General features: G+C 38.5%; 2 protein-coding genes across 2 annotated transcripts; one reads left to right on the top strand and one right to left on the bottom strand.

Annotated features, from left to right (window-relative positions):
• Positions 1–502: 502 nt before the first annotated feature.
• Positions 503–1,238, bottom strand: LOC110189077 (uncharacterized). The gene is made up of 2 exons (XM_086834063.1): positions 829–1,238; positions 503–774 (listed from the first exon to the last, which is right to left on the bottom strand). Exons 1-2 carry the CDS (start codon positions 1,202–1,204, stop codon positions 533–535), a joined length of 618 nt encoding a protein of 205 aa, XP_086690189.1. The 5' UTR covers positions 1,205–1,238; the 3' UTR covers positions 503–532.
• A 3,159-nt stretch (positions 1,239–4,397) lies between these two features.
• On the top strand, positions 4,398–8,386 carry exex (motor neuron and pancreas homeobox extra-extra). Its single transcript, XM_020959046.2, has 3 exons — positions 4,398–5,565; positions 6,798–7,068; positions 7,352–8,386. Exons 1-3 carry the CDS (start codon positions 4,583–4,585, stop codon positions 7,745–7,747), a joined length of 1,650 nt encoding a protein of 549 aa, XP_020814705.2. The 5' UTR covers positions 4,398–4,582; the 3' UTR covers positions 7,748–8,386.
• The last annotated feature ends 11,961 nt before the right edge of the window (positions 8,387–20,347 follow it).

Below are 20,347 nucleotides of genomic sequence, written 5' to 3'. Positions count from 1 at the left end.
CTATTTTTTTGCCAGCTCTTCGAGTTTTTGTTGACTTAGCTAACTAAGGCTTTGGAAATCTGTTGAAATTTTCTGGCATTATTGTTCACTTATCGGCTGAATTAACACGACAAAAAAGGGGAGAAATGACAGGTCCACGAAGGAGATTATCCCTCTCTTTCCCATCCCAATGCATCTATCTCTTTCGCAATGCCATGGTGACCGCATCAGTTAAATTGCAGCAACATATGTGACGATTTATTATTATTGGTGATTTATATTTCCAGCCGATATTTGCTGGCAAATTTAACGCCTGATTAGCGTTTAGTCCATTAAGCCAGAACGATTTTCAGGGGTGCCTCGGTGAAATCCAAGACAGTAAAAGCTTTTCCTTGATTTTAGTTTTCAAAATGGGGCTAATTGCATTGATTTTATATTTACACTAATCAAGGAAAGGGTTGAGCAGATGTTGACGAGTTTTTCTTACATGAAAGAGGTCTTCCAGCCCTAAGTATAAAAATAATTCAAATTATCTACATTTATTTCTTATTGGTTATAAATTTAAAATTAATAAAAGTATTCCCTGTGTTATAAAAAAGAATTTCCCTGGTTTGAACATTATTCCGCTACTTTCACCATGTAAATACCAATTTCCACAAGGGCACGTTAAGCCTTCCATAACTGGTAACCAAATGGCTCTGGTGCAGTGATAACAAAGGTTTTCGTCATCCTTTTTCATTATTTTTTGACAACCAATTTTCGGGGACCAAACGCAACAATGTCCATAAAGAGCCTCTAGAATCGAAGAATCTTTAGTCTGTCAACTTATTTGTTCTGCACTATATTTACTCTTTATCTTAAACTCCATGCCAGGAAGCATGCATTTGCTTAGGGATTTTGGTATGCCAGAAGAATCACCATTTTCAATCAACTTTCTGGTATCAAACTTGTATTCACAATTCCATCCTGTCGACGTTACTTCACATTCATCGTTCACACTTGAGCAATTTCCACAGGTCATCTCGTCATAGAAGCTTTGGGAATCACTGTATACGATAGCAGCTACCAATACGAGTATAACCCAAATGGTTTTACCCATTTTCTTACTTGTAATTTTAAGATGTTTTGTTTGGGGAAAAATATTGTAATTTGAAAGTGTGTAAAATCGAAAAAACTGACAGATCATGTATGGTCTTGGCACACTAAATGCACAAAAAATCACCATCTAATTTTAGACTCCTGCTTTTCACACTTTCCCTAAGTTTTCTCCACTTTAGAATATTCTGAGTCCTTAAACTATGTTTACCCTTACACACCAGCACCTCTTTTTGTGGCATACACAATTTAAACTCTAATTGCATATTTACGTAACCAGTTCCCCAAAATCAAAACGTAATCAGGCAAACAAAGCCTGGCAACAAACACAATCCCAACTAAAACCAAAGCCCAATTCCAATCCTCACACCTCCAACTCTAAATTCAACTCCAGCTTCATTTCGAAATCCCCATAACTCCGGATGGCCACCATGTTTGTGTTGTTATATAAAATAAACTATTCTGGAATAACACAAATCATACAGAGATAAATATGTAAACATATATAGAGAGAGAGTGAGCCAGGATGGACCAGTGCCAGGTCATGTCTGGGACCCCGCACCACCACCACCACCACCCATAAATGCCAGTTAAATGCACGTGGATGAGTAGATAAATATCGTATAATGAAAATAAAATAAGAACCGAATAGGAACTTTGGCAGGAAACAACAGCAATCAGTCGTCATTGCAGACATCGCACTAATTTTGAGTTAGTTTTTGGGAAAACATTCTCTGCTCGGTCTTGGGGTCTCGGAAAATTTGGGAATGAGTTAGGTCCGAAGTACGTGGCTAAAGAAAATACACTTTGGCACGTTTCTTGTTAGCGAGCAGTTTTCCTGCTTTTCATGCTCCTCAACTCGTTTTCTATCTGGACATTGCATGATATATATTCCTGTACTACAATATATGTATATAATGGTGCTCACAGACCTCTTGAGTTGTGCATTTTCTCGTTCTTGTGCCATCTGCTGGGGTCACTGTTTGTTTTGGCAAAGGGTTAAGGCTTCAAATTAGGAAAACAATAAATAAATAGAATTTAAAAAGTGCTTCGGTAAAATGGGGAGCCACAAGGAATAGTTGGAAAATAAGTTTGGTCAAATTGTTTATATAAATCGATGCTGGGGACTTTAAACCAAGATTACACTTAAGTTATCTACGGATACTTTCTAATAGCACTTAACATATGAATAAGAACTAAACACAAATATAAAAAATAGATACGTGTTTTAATCTTAAGTTTCTAGCCCTTGCAGGGTATTTTAATTTTAGTCAGAAGTTTGCATTGCAGTGACCAGTAAGTATCTATGAACGGAAAAAAACCATGATCATTAAGTATCAATGAACACAACTAAGATCAGTACTTAACCGTAGATCAGTAGAAATCTATGATCAGTAATTAGCTATGAGCAGTAAGAAACTCTGAACGGTAAGCATCCATGACCAGTAAGTATCGATTACCAGTAAGTATGTATGATTAGTTACTAACTTTGAACACTAATAAACAATGACTTGCAACTTTTGTAACACAACTTACTCCTGAGACGTGGCCGGCAGCAGTCACTTCGTTCCGGGGATGTTAGAACCAGTTGCGAATCATATGCACATATGTGCGAGATGAGCGTTAAGTAACTATGAGCAGTATGTAACTCTGAACAGTAAGTATCTATAAGCAGTAAGTAACTCTGAACAGTAAGTATCTATAAGCAGTAAGTAACTCTGAACAGTAAGTATCTATGATCAGCAAGTAAATATGATCAGTAAGTATCTATGAGCAGTATGTATGTATGATCAGTTACTAACTTTGAACACTAATAAACAATGACTTGCAACTTTTGTAACACAACACATTTCTGATAGTTGGCCGGCAGCAGTCACTTCGTTCCGAGGATGTTAGAACCAGTTGGGAATCATATGCCCAAGTGTGCGAGATTTGTTTTGAAACAATTTTAAGCTATTTTAATGAAACTATGGAGTTATTCTTCTGTATAATTTTACTAAAATATAAGTCGAAGTATAGCGAATCGGTGGACTATATATATACAAATATATAGAGCTGTCATAGGAACGATCGGAAAATTGTAAGAAAAAAATTTTCCAGTTTTCAATTGATTTTCATTAAATTTGATATATAGCCATTATATATTAATCTAGAATATTGTGTACAATTTTATGAAAATCGGACTACTATATCATATGGCTGCCATACAAACGATCGTTAAAAATTGAGGAAAGTGCAGAACCGTTGATGATATATAATGTTTTTTAACATAAAAATATATGGTTTATATTGTATCGATTCCTAGTGAGGACCTGCAAGGGTATAAAAACTTCAACGTGTCGAAGGTAGTTAGTTAGTTATAGTTAGCATATGAGTTAATACTCTGATAAACTGATAAATTATAATATATAATGTTACTACTTAAATCCTCCCTGAACTCTCCTTTAATCCATTTACCATTGACTGCTGTTCTATGGGCTGTTGTCTGGCTCTCAAACTCCCAGCCACTTGGTGGCAGCCATTCATGTCCACTTAGTAATCCATCAAGGGAACATTAAACCCGTCGCCATTCAGTGTCGTAAACCGGCAGGCACACGGCAGGGAGACTGCATTATGGGGCATTACGCATTAGGGGGCACCTCCCGGTAGCCCCCGGATAGCCAAGCAAGTTGTAAAAACGCCAATGAATCGAAAAGTTTATGGTTATAGCTACGAGGAGCGAAAGGAGATTATCGATTTTGATGGGTCTTTAAGGCTGCTGCCGCTGCAGAGCTTAAATCGTGGCCCAGTCGAGTGCCTTAATTGCTGCCCTAATCATCTGCCAGACTTCCGTCTGAGTCCTGTCCTTTGGCTCCTCTTTTTGCTGCCATTAAGGACGACCTCTCAACCTATACTCCACTCTCTCCCTCTCCATGTTCCTGTCCAGTTGATTATGAAGATTCTTCTTACGTCTTTTGCCGCTGAACTTGTTAGTTGCTCAACACTCCATAATGATGGCAATTATAGCCTCGTTTTTCCAACAATTTATATGAAATTTTCGCCTGGAGAACACGCTTAGTCTGCTTCCCTCTCTCTGTTTTAGCCCTAGCTCCGCCCTCAATGGACATTTTATGCCATTAGGCCACGCCTTATGGCATAGTACCATCTCTCTTCCGCCTGCGCACACTAATAGCACATACTCCATCTTGAAAGTGGCTTTCCAGAGAGAGAGAGCGAGCGAACGAGCGAGCGAGAGAGTGGTGAATGGTGGTGCTAATGGTTCCGGTGGTTGAGACTCGTATTCCCTCGTAGTATATGATACCACGTTTGGGTTCCAGCGGCGCACAGTCGTTAATGAGCGCTCGTCGAGTTCGTTTCGCTTCGAACAAAGATAAAACCAGCGACGTGCGATCGCGAACCGTTTACGCAGCGTGTTTGAAAAGTGTATTATTAAAGGGGATTTAAAAAATCACAAATAATAAATATACCCAAAGCGAAAACTAGACTTTCTGGTGACTCCCAGTGAAGCATGTCCAGTGCCCAAGTGTCGCAGCAGCCGCCACCGCCGCCGCTGACCACCACCGTCGTTGCCAGTGGGAACTCCTCGATGCCGTCGCAACTCCTGCTTAGCCACATCCACCAGCACCAGCATCAGCACCACAGCAGTAGCAGTAGCAGCAGCCATCATCTGCATCGCCAGCGTTCCCCGCCAGCTGCCCAGGACTACGACCAGAGCAGCAGTCACTCCACACTCTCGCCCAGATCCCACTCCCACGATCCCAGTCCCAGTCCGCCGGCAGCAAGTCCCAGCCACTCCACGGCCACTACAGGCTCGCCCCTCAGCGCCTATGCACCGGGATTGAGTCCCAGTGCTGGTGTCCAGGACAGCTCTCCAGCGGATAATAGTCAGAGTCATCAAATCGCCCAAGGCATGCCTCTCCTGGTTGCTCCCTTGCCAGTGGGTGCAGCTCCACAGCCACCGCCGCCGCCACATGCTCGTCTCTACGTCGAGGGATTCCCGCCACCACCGCCACATCATGTGCCACATCCGCATCCCGCACTGGGTGCCTATCCCCTGCCACGTCTTCCCCTCACTGCGGTCATGATGCCGGGAAATGTGCCACCAACAGCAGCGCCAGGAGCAGCTCCTCCACAGCTCTCGCCACAGCCGCCTGGCAATCATCTGAGTCACAGTGGAGCCACCATGGGAACCACTCTCCTGCCACCTGCCCAAAGTCAGCCCAAGAAGTCCTTCTGCATCGACGCTTTGCTTGCCAAGAGCCAGCATCAGGCGGGTGAGCCGCAACCCATCAATGTGGATGGTCATCTGGCCGCCATCCATTATGCCCGGCATCAGGCGGAGCTGAACCACGACTTTGTGGCTGCCTCCAATGCGGCAGCGGCGGCTCATGTGGTTGCCGCAGCCGCCGGCGGAATCAGCGAACAGGAGGCACTGCAGCGCATCCGAGAGTCTCGGGAGTACGATTCACCCAGTCCCGACGGCATGTCAAGGTGAGTGTTATGGGGGGTAAATTAGTAAATTTAGGGAAAATTTCTAGAATTCATTTGATTAGCTCAACCTTCAGCTTAAATTTCTCATTTCAATTAAAGTTTTATGCGGAAAATCTGTGTTTCGAAGTATAGCAATTCTTCTACAGAGAGGGAAGGCAGTTTTAAATTAGGTTATAACAAGAAGATTGTTATATAATAATATGTTTACCATACATTTAATTTAAAGTATTTAAAGTGCATGAAATTGGCAAATGAAATCATTTAAATATCTTATACATATGTATACTTAGTTGGATATTCTTGTTTTAAAAGTTAAAAGTTTTTAGTTTTAAGATTTTAATACTATTTATTTGGATATCTAAATGTTGTTTAGAAATGTATCAGAGATACAATAACATTGTTAAAGTCCAACTTGAATCAATCAATCATGTGATTGAATAGCACTTTAAAGAATACAATTTGTTGATATTTCTTTACTTATTTAATTCCCTTAGTTGAGGAAATAATCTGTTAAAAATAACACCTAATGCCTTCCGTGGTATACTGATAATATAATTAGTCATCTTATACAAAAATACCCCTAAAACAACGTCATACATTAATCACAGTATCAAATTGCACTGCAAAATGAATTTATTGATATAATCTGTTAAGACAATTAAGTCAGCAATAAAAATAATGTACCCAAATCGATTGAGTATATACTAGTAACAGTCATTAATTTGCATTAGTTTGGTGCTAACACCCCGACTTAAAAACCAATTCGAGAACAAATTCAAAACATTAACAATGAACCCCTTATATGCATTCATGGTTAATCCTTTTGGTAGCCAACAGGCTTTGGACAAACAAAACCGGGGCACTCGGCAAGAAGCGTCCTGAAAGCCAAAAGCAAAGTCCCAGTGAAGCCCCAAAGCAGCTTTGTGCCAGAGCACTCGAAAACATGGCAGACCGAAAGCCAAGTCAATTGGTCAATTCCAGTTTGGTCATCGGCCAAAGAGATTACGTATACGCCATGTGTCCGCTGGCATGAGTGTGCGAGTGGCTAATTTTCAAGTGCGAATTGTGTACAAAAGCAAACAAATTAGACAAAAGCGGGCAGAGGGTAGCAAAAGAGGCAGTAACATTAATTGTTTTCAAAATGTGTCGCGTAATTTCGCTAGTCATCACTGGGTTAGATAATTGCCTTTAAAGGGTGTCTCATACTAAACTCCTATCTCTGCTCTTTATAGATCCGAATCGCCCAGCTCCTCGCACCGTTCCAGTCCGCCCATCAGTCCGGGATGTGAGGATCAGCAGCCCCAGGGCGGTGGCCTCCATCCACATCACCTGTCCATGCGCATGTCCGATCTCCACGATGAGTTCAAGAAGCCGGTGCCACCGCATAGTCCCATCCGGCCGCAGGATTTCCCGCTCTATGCGGGAGGACATCCCTACCAGCTGCTGGCACAGGGCGGTTCCGCCTTCCACAGACCTCTGGACCCATCAGGAAAGCCTATACCGGTAAGTTTAATTACCAAATGATTGATTTTCTAATTAATATAACATACTTTTAAGTATGCTTGTAGTTAATGCTATTTAGTAGTTGCAAAACTTGTTTAAAGGTGTCTATAAATGTGAAATACGACAATTATATAATCCCTGATCTTTTAAAATTAGAATGTAACCAATAAATTTTAAATTTAAAATAACATTTAGAAAAGAACTCCCAAAATAAGTACACAATTCATTTTCTCCTTGAACACAGATTAATTAAAATCATTTTTATCCCTTTTTTTCCTTATAGATCCCCATGGGTCACAATTTCATGCCCTCGCAGCTGCAATTTGAGTTCCTGGCCCGCGCTGGAATGCTCCACCATCGCATCCCCGAACTGGCGGCGTATCCGCATCATGCAATTCTGGGGAAGACCCGGAGACCACGTACCGCCTTCACCTCCCAGCAGCTGCTCGAGCTGGAGAAGCAGTTCAAGCAGAACAAGTATCTCAGCCGTCCCAAGCGCTTCGAGGTGGCCAGCGGACTGATGCTCTCGGAGACGCAGGTGAAGATCTGGTTCCAAAACCGCCGGATGAAGTGGAAGCGGTCCAAGAAGGCCCAGCAGGAGGCCAAGGAGCGGGCCAAAGCCCAGCAGCAGCAATCGCAGTCGCAGGCACAGCAGTCGCAGCCGAGTGCCGCCAGTTAGGAGGAGTAGCATTAAGGAGGAGATGGTGACCTGGAGGAGTCTCCAATCTAGTCATGCCGCGATCAAACCGCCGTCCCACCCATTACCCTAACTAACAAACACTTGGAACGCGCGCGACACCCTGTTTTTCGTTTGCGCAATCCGTTGAAATCTGTTTTCATTTCGGTTCCGATTGCCATTTATTATTATTTTTATTTTGTGCCAACACAAAGCGGGGCACTGTGTGATATATGTAAACAAGAAATATAAATTAAATTCATTAGCCTCCCCAGCCCCACACCTACTACAAGCCCCTGTATGTACATAAACATAAATCTAAATAGGAACATAACAATAAGTAACAAAGTAATCATAAATCTTAACTACTTGAATAATGCTTAAGTAAATAAATTACATTAAATGCGGTTAAGTTTAGTTGGGCAACTTGTAATTTGCTTGAGTAATTTGTGTAAATAACTGTAATTACGTAATTGTAGTATTTAAAATTAACAAAAACCACACACACACACACAGCAATGGTGAAAAAGCATAAAAGAATTACAACAATGTAAATTGTCGCATTGCGAGTGAATTAGTAAATTGTAATGAATTTATTTTCGAAATCAAAAAACTGGAAAAATAAATCACGAAAAAACATGACATGGCTGTGAAAAGGGAGTAATTTATGGGCTTTTTAGGAAACTGGAACAACGAAAACTGGGACAGCAACAAGCAAGGATAATATTGTAATAACATCAAAGAGTATTATTGAAGAATTAAAGGTAAATACTTTTTAAACTAACAAGGTAATTTATGAATATATTTCTCCTGTATAACAATCTTCAATAACAAAGAGGTCCGACTTTAAATTAAAACCATAAACCTATTAATCCCCCAGCAGTGCCAAGCCAAAATTCTCGTTAAGATTACAAAAATAATATAGTTATATATACATTTAATATATATTCATGTGTATATCTAATCTGGCTGTCTTTAAGAGCTGTCTGTGGCACCGAATTTATAAATACACCGGACAACAAAAAGGCGAAAGAAGGAGCCTTTGAAGCCACAATATATTTCCAATCACAATTCTGTTCAATTTCTTGACAATCCGAGGGCCCTTGCGATAATGGCTTATCGTTGCAAATAAATCAAAATGTGCGCAAGATAATCAAGTTAATTGCTGAGACAATAATTATGACTAAATTTATAGTATCACTTCAAAATTATTTCGCTAATTAAAATGTAGCCAACTTAACACACAAACAATGAAGCCACTTCGGTTGTTGATTTCGATTTGGCTCACTTTCGGGGTACATTTTGTATATATAGTATAGATCAAATTGAAAAAATCATGGTGAGCCTCAATTTCCGCCAGAAGACGAGTCATATAATTTATTATCTGCATTTCAAATCATTGATAAGAATTTGAACTGGATTCAACTCGGATCAGCTGTGGGGAAGTTTCTAAAATAGGAGTGAATTATCTTGGTTTTTATCAATTTATTCATATTTCTCATATATAAAATTCTAATTTATTTAAATTTAAATGCTGTAGAGTGTGCAAAGTTTAAGTTTTGATTAAATATTATTAAACTCTATATAAATAATCATCTTCTAATTACTTTATATTGACATAAGTACAATTAGCTGATCACTCTTAGTATTTGTTCCTATTATTATTTTATCCCTTACTTTTTTGTTATATTTTTGAACCAGAACCCGAACCCAAGCTCAAACCCAATTATGTTCTATTGGAGAGTCTAGTTCTTCCACTTTATCACGTAGTTCTCAAGTATTTCATAGACGGACTCTATGGTTTTTATCGTTCCTGTTGGTTTGCCTTGAAGTATGCTTTATATTGTTATTATTGGTTGTTTGATCTGTTGCTATTGTTGTTGTTATTATGCAGCAGTTTCTTGTTATTTGATGGGCTAATAAAAATTCATTTCAGTTCTTGCTCTGAACACGTAGCACATTTTTGTATAAATAAATGAAAGATATACTACAAGTTGTAGGGAAGAGTATAGGGATATGTTGCACAGTGGCTTTGGGAATAACTTTATGGAAAAAAACTTATCTAAATTTTTAATTTCAAGAACTGCTTTAAAAATGGTTTAATTTCCTGCTTTAAATAAAATACACAAAGCATGCTTTGTTTTTTTAATTACCAGTAAAGTAAACAAAAGTTCTCAATGAAGTTCCCATTAAATGATGCTACTTTTCTGTCAACACTTTAACCCATTACCCACTGAACCTTAGACACCTTTCTCCTCTGATCTTAACCCACTGTGCACCATGGACTGCGGTTGCTGATGCTGCGCTTTATTTTGATTTGCCTTGAAGTGGCCAAATGTGTTGAACCAGAACGAAACAATGAATGAGGGGAACGGGAATGAGAGATTTCTCCCTAATTTCAATTCATTGAGCTATTAGCGGGTAATTTGCAGCAGGAGAATTTCATTGAATAATCCCGGCGAGACCCAGGAAAAAGGGTGACAAAGATCAAACCGTAGAACTGGAATTGGTTTTCGGGTTGGATTCGGTCCTCTCGGGATGCCCGCTGCTGATTGTCGCATCTGTTGCAAATTAAATGTGAGTTATAATTTCTATAAACACACCAGTGCCGGAGTTGCGGAAGGCACACACCCAGAAAATCGCCGTTTGAATTGAGGGTTCATTTCCCCGGACCCTTCGTTCCCTTCTCCGTCTGACTTTGGTTGCCATTGTTGCTGGTGTTACAATTTGGTTATCCCCTGTTGGGCAACGTCATCAGTTACACTGAGAAAACAGAGCTACCATATAAATTATAGGATCTAATTGGAAATCTATCATAACTATTCATAGATATTTTTATATGGCAATTTTTACGACTAGTAAATTTGTTAGACATTCATAGCAAAGCCAAAAAAGCATTAATTTTAATTCGGAAAGCATTCTTATGCCATTTTTTGTAGGGTTCACAAAACTTTTCAACTTTTGTTATTTAAAAATTGAAATTTTTGTCAATTTTTAATAATTGCAACGATGTAACCCCTTATAAAAATCCTTATAAAATTTTGAAAAATTCTTTTTTTACCAGACACAGCTAGATATACTCGGCTGTTGATGCTGATCAATAATATATATGATTTATAGTGTCGGAAATCACTCCTTCACAGGGTTGCAAGTTCTTGAATTAGTCCTTAATAGTCCTTTCTTCCATTCATATTTTCAAAATATAAATACATATTTTTAGGCAATTTTTTTTGTAATTTAATATCTATTGTAAAAGCCTTAAAGATAATGGTAAAATCAAATTAAATAACTATATAATTATTAATAAAATATATTTTATCAAACCTATGCTACTAAAACAAAGGTTTTAGAAAATATTTTGTTATAGAGACATAATGGATAAACTGAATCCTTCTCTGGTATTTCCATCCTTACATTCCTTTCTCTCAGTGATTGCCAACCCTCTTCTGTATTTATAGTTTTCTAGTCCCCGGTCCCAATTTGATCTTCATGTCAACACAGATGATCACATTTTATGCTTAATTTTGTTATATGTGATGTTTGCTTTACTGATTTAGCACACCACTTTTCCCCCTCATCCGACCATCCTTCCTCACAGCTCTCTTTGCGCTAATATCCAATAGAATTTTCCTCGATTTTCAATTTTATTGTCAAATATGTGCGATTATTGTCATATGTTGGATTTTATTATTGTCAAATTTGCATTTGTCTGGGGGATCGCAGTCGGAGTTGGGGGCATCTAAGCGGTTATTGCTCGTTAGTCAGCTAGTTGCTAATGGTTGTTTGCTCTGTCAGCTGCCAGGACGAGGGAAGAGGACGCGGGTCAGGATGCTGCGGTGCCCTATTGATTGGCCCCGATTGATATCACAATTGATGGGCGGCATTCCGTTTTTAATTGCCATCGTTTTGGGACAAATCCTTTCTAATTATTAGGGGCTATAACCATAGAAAGTAGGCACATATGCGCATATTGTGGGTTTAGAGTGATGGTTTTCCTGATATAGTTTTTGTGTTGTGTTTGGAATTATACATCAAGCTTAAGTTTCTTCTAGTATGGGTTTAAAAGTAAAAATTAACTTAAAAGTGATTTAATTTAGTATTACTTTTGTAATAACTTTTGTATTCCTTTTTTTTTACAAACTCTTTAGAATGCAGATAATCAATAATAGTGTTATTTTAGGTAAAAAGGAAGTAAAGCATATAGTAAACTTCAAATATTCTTAATAATAAATAAACTAGAATACTTTTGCCTTTTATTGATACGTTTTTAAGGACAACTTCTTTACTAGTATATAAGCAGTGATTCCTTATTGTTTGTACATCGAAATAATTACCAATATTTAACTCAACTTGATTAAAAACAATACTAAATATTTGTGAAACCATAATTACTTTTTCCCGGAGATTTCCCCAGAACCTGTTCAAGTATTTACCGTCTCTCCCCTGTTACCTGCAACCCCTCTGGAATCCCCTCAGTGCTACGTTAAATTTTGCTAATTAACTCAGCATAAGGTTTTCTAATTTCATTTAACGCCGAGCAATAACAGGAACAGCAACAGGAAATGGAAAGATGTGAAGCTGAGTTGGTCCAGAGCAACCCTCTCTTGTCCACCCCCTTAACCCATGGTGGCCCCCCGCCCTCCACTATGTACGTTGAGTCTGGGCTTCAGTCGTTTGGTATCATTAGCCTCTGGGGATGATTTGTTGTTGTTTGGCAGCACTTGATCAGCGCAGCAATGAATTCAATTAGCACCAAAACACCAAAAGAGCGTTTGCAGGAGGGGCATTCGGGGGGTTAAGGGTTGGGGGGTGGGTGTGGATGTGGCACTTGCTGCCGGCACAGGAACATCCAGAAATCCAGAGTCAGAGGCGTAGAAAAGGGACGACACACCCTCGCCATTAGAGGAGGATGGGCGAAGGATATATAGGAGGGGAAGTCTGGTCAATTGTTTGGATTATTTTTCTGGTGAATTATTGCGTGTTGACGCATATGGTGACAATTTTCCCTTACAAATCGTCCTGTCTCTCTCTCAATTTTCCCATTTTCCTTCCCTTTTTTCCCTCCACTAATGCCCCGAGCAATTAGCTTTGATAGAGGAATTGTTCTGAATGTCGCGAGAATTTCCTAACGATTAAATCGAAATCATTTTGACAGGATCAGGACATTGACATCCATCGGGTGTGTTCTGAATTTGGAATTCGCCTGGAATTCGTGAAGAGGAATTCAATTTTAATTGAAAATGGAATAAGCACTTTTAGATTTAAGCAAATAAATAAAAATGCGGTGTTAGTCAGTTGAAAATTGTAGTGTAACATAATTTGTATCCTCCAGTTTCTTTTATGAAATTAATTAAATATTTTTATACCCTTGCAGGGTATTATAATTTCTGTCAGAATTTTGCAACGCAGTGAGCAGTAAATATCTATGAGCAGTAAGTAACTAGGATCAAAAGGTATCAATGAACACAACTATGATCAGTAGATAACTATGATCAGTAATAAGCTATGAGCAGTAAGTAACTCTGAACAGTAAGTATCTTTGACCAGTAAGTATCGATGAGCAGTAACTACGTATGATCAGTTACTAACTTTGAGCACTAATAAACAATGACTTGCAACTTTTGTAACACAACACATTTCTGAGACTTGTCCGGCAGCAGTCACTTCGTTCCGGGAATATTAGTACCAGTTGGGAATCATATGCACATATGTGCGATATGAGCATTAAGTAACTATGAGCAGTAAGTAACTCTGAACAAGAAGAATCTATGAGTAGTAAGTAACTATGAGCAGTAAGTATCTATGACCATTAAGTAACTCTGAACAATAAGTATCTATGGCCAGTAAGTATCTATGACCAGTAAGTATCTATGACCAGTAAGTATGTATGATCACTTACTAACTTTGAACACTTATAAACAATGACTTGCAACTTTTGTAACACAACACATTTCTGAGCCTAGGCTGGCAGCAGTCACTTCGTTCCGGGGATGTTAGTACCAGTTGGGAATCATATGCAATATGTGCGATATGAGCATTAAGTAACTATGAGCAGTATGTAGCTCTGAACAGTAAGTGTCAATGAGTAGTAAGTAACTCCGAACAGTAAGTATCTATGACCATTAAGTATCTATGACCATTAAGTATCTATGACCAGTAAGTATCTATGACCAGTAAGTATCTATGATGAGTAAGTATCTATGAGCAGTAAGTACGTATGATCAGTTACTAACTTTGAACACTAATAACAATGACTTGCAACTTTTGTAACACAACACATTTCTGAGACTTGTCCGGCAGCAGTCACTTCGTTCCGGGAATATTAGTACCAGTTGGGAATCATATGCACATATGTGCGATATGAGCATTAAGTAACTATGAGCAGTAAGTAACTCAGAACAAGAAGTATCTATGAGAAGTAAGTATCTATGACCATTAAGTAACTCTGAACAGTAAGTATCTATGACCATTAAGTAACTCAGAACAAGAAGTATCTATGGCCAGTAAGTATCTATGACCAGTAAGTATCTATGACCAGTAAGTATGTATGATCACTTACTAACTTTGAACACTTATAAACAATGACTTGCAACTTTTGTAACACAACACATTTCTGAGCCTAGGCTGGCAGCAGTCACTTCGTTCCGGGGATGTTAGAACCAGTTGGGAATTATATGCCCAAGTGTGCGAGATGTGTTTTGGAACAATTTTAAGCTATTTGAGTAAAACTATGGAGTAATTCTGGTATATAATTTTACTAGTATATAATTCGGAGCGTGGCGAATCGGTGGACTATATATATACATACATATATATAGCTTTCATAGGAATGATCGAAAAATTTTAAGAACAAAATTATAAATTTTCCAGTTTTCATTTTTTTTTTCAAAACTAAACAACTAAACTAAAATCTATAAGTTTTCTTAATAATTCGTTGCACACATCAATTTATAATTAAATAACATCAATCCCCGGGTATTATTAAGAATTAATCTTAAACGTTTCCATAAATTTTAGAATGAAATAAAAATAGGAAAAACATAAAACAATGCATCTCTCTTTCTCCCTTTAAATACCTCCTTTTCGCTGTCCTTTTCCAGTCCTGTTTATTCAGTGGACTCACGCACGGATTTGGCTTTCCTTCGTTTTTGTGGATGGATGGCACAGCCAAGTCGGGAAATTCGGCTCGCCCGCTGATTGCTCTTGGACATTTTCTGTTTGCTCCTCGTCCTCCCACCCTCCCCTTCAATTTTTTCCCTGCCCCCCACCATCAGAGGAAACTCTCTTTCTATCTGTTTGGTTTGCTGGAATATAGCCAGATGGATTGTGTAAACATGCTGGAAATTATGGTATTAGTCGCGTATCACGAGTTCGGCATTCGGTGCTCAATTGGGTTATGAATTGATTAATGAATTGATAAATTTGTCGCCAAAGGTTGAGGGTCTTTTTGTGTGTATGTCTGTGCGGGGGGATGAATCGCAGAGGAAGCGATAATCATATGTTAAATTAAGGGGAGGAACGAGAATTGAGGAATATATTTTATTGAATAGATTATGGTGGAAATTGAGTCCTTTTCTTGGTAAGTCTGTTGCACGTTTCATAGAACTTGAGCAAAAGATCAACAAATCTATATTCTTTTTACACATATTTAGTTTTGAAATATATAAAAGATAAGGTTTCTTCTTTTCCTTTCACCTTAGCACCTTTAAGCTACCCATCTTCTAGCCCCTTTCATCATCCTTCAGCATCTCTAACAAATTGTGGATAATTTGTACAACTTCTTCCTACCTCTGTTCTCTGTGTGTTCCATATTAATTGCTACAATTAAAATGTACAAAAAGAGTCATCAAAATTATTGTTGTTGTCGACGCTAATTAACCCATGCGTGCCCGAAGTATAGAGCAATCCCTCGCACCTATCGATGCAGGGACACGTTCTATCCCTCAGACAAAACTGGCAATGCAAACAAACAAATGTAGATAAACAATGTGAAAAATATTAAATTGTAATCCGCTTAAATGTGTTAAAAGGCATTAAATCTAATTTGCATAATTGCCCAAACCGAAGCGGCGACAGGCGACGGATGGAACGAGCGAGAAATCAAGCGAACCCAAGGGACGCGGTATGAAAGTCAGGGCCACAAAAGTTTCGCCCTTAAAACACAAAAACTTGATCCAATCAAAAGTGAGTCAGGCGGGGAGGAAGCGGGGAATACACTGAGGAAAATTATATATAAAATAATTATTATGATCTATTAATTAAGAATTAATTTGTTGAAGAAGACGGGAAATGTTGCTTAAACCAAAGTAAGGACTTCGGTGTCATATAATTTTAAATGATTAAATGATGTTCTTATTTAAATGTTAAATTTCTAGTAAAACTGATTTTTATAGTATTTATTAAATAACACTTAAGAGATATTTAAGGGTATCGGTTTTAAAAAGCACAGAAATATATCTTTTCACATGTATTTTCCGAGAGAACTCATACTAAGATTTAACTGTATTCATTTAACCGAAACAAACACTCTATTTTTTTCGTAATATCTAAATTATTATCCAAATAACTATACAATTTTTATAATAAAATGTAAATTATTTATAAACAGTATAGCATTTTTCCTAAGTGCACAAATCCTCAAGAGTCGCGTCTTTTGTGCTGAGTTTGCGATGCACGTGAGGACAATATTTAAAAATGTTTAGCATAATTAATGCGTATCCCAGATCCTTCCCTGCTCCTGCTCCTGGTGCTACTTCTACCTCTCCTGACATCCCTATTTCCCTACCCGAAATCCCCATGCCATACCCACGGTGTTGTTATCCTCGACAAGTGCAGCCGAAAGTTAACGAACATTTGCCTAATCAACCCTTGAAAACATTTTGCGCTAATTTGAGGCCTCCGCTCCGATGGGCCGGAGGGGGGGTTTAGCCGGGGTCACTGGGGTATATAGCCAGGATTCGAGGCAGGACCTCCGGGCCACATTATTCACACATACGCTCAACTGAACCGCCCGCCTCCTCGGGACTCCCTCGGGCGGGTGTGCGTGAAATTGAATTTATTTTATTTGCCACTAATTGGCTGAAATACCTGAGGGCGTTCTGGGCCAAATTGCGGGGCGAGGATCCCACAACAATTGGAGGTGTGAATGGTCCTCGATAAAAGGAAGTTTGGGAGGAGCTGATTTGTATTTGTTTAGCAAGCTATGCAGGAAAAGGGCCTAGTAGCGAAACTATGAAACATTCAAGTTTTATTTTTCTTTTAGGTTCGGGACCAAAGAGGGGGAAAACTGCATTAAAATAACAACAGAATACCTTATTTATTTAAATTTAAAAATAAGCAATGCTCTAATCAAATTTTCACTTTCCTGGCACCCAAAAATACTTATCCCAACGATCCTTAGCCCCACACATGCCATCCAATGGAAAATCACCGCCCTTATTTGTATTTTTTATTTTGTAAAACCACCCAACTGCCATAAATTTAAACAAAATCTTTCCTTTCTTTCAACTAGCACAAAATCTCAAGAACTTACTACACACATTACACAACAAGGACCCCAAATAATATCCGTTAGCGACAGGGAGATGAGAAACTGAAACCCTCCACACAGATGATATGATAATGGCAATAAAAGATGATAATGTGCAAAAATCCTTTTTGGCCAGATTCGCAAAGGGCAGACAAAAGTCTGAAACCTCAGACGGAAGCCGGAAAATCATTTAAAAGGGAAAACTGGCTGAAAAATCATATGAAAAATATTTGTAACGAACTAGGAATACCCTTAGTGAAGAATTAAGCACTAATGCAATAAGTTTATTTGCAGCTAATAAAGGGAGCTTTGTTTAAATTGTATTAATAAAGTCAAGATAATATTAAGTAATATGATTTTACATAAACCCTTTAAATTTAAATAAACTTATAAATAATTCTAAAATAGATGTATTTACACATGAATCCGGTTTAAAACATATAAATTGTATTAAAAGCACTTCAAATCAAAATACAAATTTTTGAAGCTATACCTATTAGTAAAAGTTACTCAAAAATAACATTTTTAAATATATATTGACAAGTTTTTAAATAAAAACAAATACCCCTTCGCTTTAGAGTATTCTAAAACGAGCGACAGATGAAGAAAAAAAGCAAGAAACAGCAACAACAATAGCTTGAAGAGCAGTAAATGCTATTAACATATTAAAGCAATAAAAGAAATGGCATATAAAATGCTGGCAGACCAACCAGCTACAAAAAAAAACATAGTAGAATGGGAAAAGGGAAAATCCACCCAGTAAACAAGTTGGTACTTCCCACTCCTATTTTCCGCCCGGAAAATTTAAGGGGGCGGCACGAAGCACACACCCAAATGTTTAGCGGCCAAGTGGCATTTACCCTTCGAGATGGAAATGGAAAAGCCAGAGAGGATTGGGGGATGATGCTCCGGATCCGGTTGGCACTCCACATTCCCCCTCCCCCCTGTGCCAGTCCTCCTTTTCGGATAATCATACTAAATGCTGCCATTTGCCATTTGTGAGGTTTTGCCACTTTGCCCTTTATGGCTCGCCTCTGTCTGTCTGCTGTCTCTCTCGTTCGCTTTCGTTCCATCTCTCTCACAAGGCAGCATCCCATCTCATTCACTCTGACGGCTTGGGGCGTGTGCTGAATTTAGCTCTGGGGCTTGGCAAGCAAATTGTGAAAAGTTCGCCCAGGCAAGTACTTCTAAAGCTCTGTGTAAACACCCACTAAAATCAATTTGCTGGATTTTCTACCACCAGAAAATGTGTATTTTACGGGTTCAAATGGTACAACGGCTTTGGCATGGCAAGACACTGTGCTATAGGGAGAGATCTGGAGGAGTTCTCTGGAGTTTGGGTTTCTAGAGATGATGGGATGCTGGGTGGATTGATTGGGTTTGATTGGGTCTCGTCTATTGTTTGGGTGAGTGTTAATGGGTTATTATGGGAGAATGTGGTATTAGAAGCTATTATGCTAGGAAAGAGGTTGCAGTAAAGTTTGATTAACCATAATACTAACGCTAAATGGTCTACAGAAGCTTTGAGTGTGGTAGAAGTTTTATATAAGAAAATAAATGGAATAGAAAATTATTACAAAACAAGAAAAGAAGGGAATATATATGATTAATAGGGTCGGAAGTGACTCCTTCACAAGGTTACAAGCTTCTGACTGAAATTATAATACCATACAAAGGTATATATATTGAAGAAATAAAACTACTTCCTGTAGTTTCAGGTTATTATAAAGATCTAAAAAATGTTGTCACAAAATATTAGAAATAATACAACTAAACCCTTACTTTCTCATATAGAATAATAATCACCAAAAGCCAAATTAAAATTAAATGCATATAAAATTAAGGCAACTATAAACTATAAGTGAACATAACATACGATATAATCTTGTATTATAAAGAAAAGTTTCAATTTAAACCCCTGTCACTGTCGTGTTTCCCCCCTTCTCATGTCTACATAATCTTCCATAATGTTGCTGAAATTCCGATTGAGCGTGGAGAGAAGAAAAAAATGGTAACAGCAGAAAGTTTTTCCTCTTTGGAAACTTTTATGCTGGCAAACAAAAAGAAGCTTAGAAAGTGTGGATTTTCCAGGGATGCGACGAGAGACGACTCCTCGAAGGATTGCAATGCTCTGCTCCTCCTCGTTCAATGGCCTTTTGCTCCCTTTACTTAATCTCATCTAATAAATGGCTTCGCCTCCTGTCTCGTAAATCACTTAACAATTTTGCGAACAAAAAACGTAAGTGAAATTCCGTGCCAAGGTTCCCCTGATTTGCTGCCGATTTTCCAGCTTTTTTTTTGCATGTGCCTGCATAAGTGGCCCTAAATCGCATTCATATAGGTTTCGAGCGGGGCAACTTTTTTGTGTGACCTGCCATTTGATTTATTTATTGTTGGTTTATGCGTGATCTTGCCTCAAATTAGCATTTATCATTTCGATTGACTCCACCCACATTTAGGGGGCGAAAACCCATCGAGTACTTGGAAAATGCGGGAGCTATTCACGAAATTGTTTTAACAAGTGTAGCGTAATTTTTCAAATTGTCTTTCAACTCTGTTAGTCCTTTACCCCCTTTCCACAAGTGATTGATTGCGATTATGTAAATACCAAAAAAAGAGGATTTTTGAAGGGAGTGAGTGGGGAATTGGGGGTTGAAGAAGGACATCAAAGGGTAAAACTGGCAATCAACCATTTATTTTATTACCACTTATCGCACAATAAATTCAATATGACAGAGTTAAATTCCTAGAGCCCATTGCTGGATAATCCCCACACAGGAAACAGTAGCTCAGTCTATCCCCCGGCTAATCACCCCTTTCCCCCATTTTGGGGCCAATCAATACCCATTCCCCCTATGGCGGCAATTCGGGTGTCCAATGTCACTAATTGTGTGCAAATGGCGTTTGTGCCTTGCATTCTGGGCCATGCATATTAATGGCCTAATCCGAAGGCAGAGAAGGGTTCCAAAAAGGGGTTTTCTATAAAAATTAGGAGGAGAATTAGGGTGAATTTTACTCTATACTATACTACACTTTTTCACAAATTAAAGCTATATATACCATAGTATTTACAA

This window comes from Drosophila serrata, unplaced genomic scaffold (genome assembly GCF_035046125.1).
Source record: "Drosophila serrata isolate PLE 108 unplaced genomic scaffold, ASM3504612v1 contig_272, whole genome shotgun sequence".
Classification (NCBI taxonomy): domain Eukaryota; kingdom Metazoa; phylum Arthropoda; class Insecta; order Diptera; family Drosophilidae; genus Drosophila; species Drosophila serrata.
Note: the sequence above shows the minus strand (reverse complement) of the source record. Positions and strands in the feature narration are given on the sequence as shown.

Coding starts and splice junctions, on each gene's coding strand:
- exex (XM_020959046.2), top strand. CDS start 4,583: ATGTCCAGTGCCCAAGTGTCGCAGCAGCCGCCACCGCCGCCGCTGACC. Junction 5,566..6,797: donor AGTCCCGACGGCATGTCAAG/GTGAGTGTTATG, acceptor TGCTCTTTATAG/ATCCGAATCGCCCAGCTCCT. Junction 7,069..7,351: donor CATCAGGAAAGCCTATACCG/GTAAGTTTAATT, acceptor TTTTCCTTATAG/ATCCCCATGGGTCACAATTT.
- LOC110189077 (XM_086834063.1), bottom strand. CDS start 1,204: ATGGTGATTTTTTGTGCATTTAGTGTGCCAAGACCATACATGATCTGT. Junction 775..828: donor CATGGAGTTTAAGATAAAGA/GTAAATATAGTG, acceptor CTTCGATTCTAG/AGGCTCTTTATGGACATTGT.